General features: G+C 47.3%; 1 protein-coding gene across 1 annotated transcript; it reads left to right on the top strand.

The window, feature by feature from the left end:
* Nucleotides 1–110: 110 nt before the first annotated feature.
* Pmar_PMAR000221 (hypothetical protein) lies at nucleotides 111–556 on the top strand (the record flags this gene model as incomplete). The annotated part of the gene is made up of 3 exons (XM_002782565.1): nucleotides 111–249; nucleotides 297–419; nucleotides 473–556. Coding segments are annotated over 3 exons (346 nt in total), but the record flags the coding sequence as incomplete, so codon positions are not given.
* Between the last annotated feature and the right edge of the window lie 306 nt (nucleotides 557–862).

Here is an 862-nt window from a genome sequence, read left to right as displayed (position 1 = left end):
ACTGCCTCTTCTAATTTGGGTGTTTCCAAGATCGCTGATCTCGATCCGTCGGCACCTAATTTCACCAATTCATTGCGAGAAGTAAGATATGCATATTCCCATACCACACCATGCGCAACTCTCAGGTGCTGAGCGAGGGGGAGCAGATATCAGCTCTTCCAGTAGCGGACCGACTCCAGCTCCTTACCGCGATCGTTCAGCATGGAAAATACGATGCATCTTCGCCAGAGCTGAAGCAGGTTCTCGACAGTGAGTTTGGGGGAATCTTAGGTTCAGCATGGTAAGATACAGATTAGGTACGATATCGGAAGCCCGTGAAGGTTTGGTACAAAGTTCTGACGATCTCCTCCACCTCGCATGGGTCCTCTGCGGTCTCAAACAGAAGGAGGCGCTTCGAAGCCTTCTCCCGACCATGAAACGTGACCTCTCATATTTTGTCGCGCGCCACGAAATTATTACCCTCCCCTTTCAGGTCACATCGAATCGCCAGAACTGATCGTCTATGTGGTGCACTACCTTCGAATGGCTGACGTGAAGGGGGATCTCGCCGTGCATGGTGAGCTGCTGTTCTCAGCTCACCACTTCTCCAAATTTGAAAATTCATGTTCGTGAAAGCTGAGCTCAGGAGCTTTTTCACTCATTGTACAACTCGGGTAGAACTGTGGAGATATCTTTCAAAATTCAGACCCTAAAAGGGAGGCAATTATTTTATAAATTTTTGGGAGAAATTTTCAAAATTTGTTGAATATTTTTTCATTATCACCAGCATATGCAGTTGACCATATTTGTCTCAGAGTTCCGAACGATCGAACCCCTCATCTCCATCGTCTCTGGCCGTTTGGATGAGCTCACTGATGCTGGT

This window comes from Perkinsus marinus (assembly GCF_000006405.1).
Source record: "Perkinsus marinus ATCC 50983 genomic scaffold scf_1104296938788, whole genome shotgun sequence".
In the NCBI taxonomy this organism is placed as follows: Eukaryota; Perkinsozoa; order Perkinsida; family Perkinsidae; genus Perkinsus; species Perkinsus marinus.
Note: the sequence above shows the minus strand (reverse complement) of the source record. Positions and strands in the feature narration are given on the sequence as shown.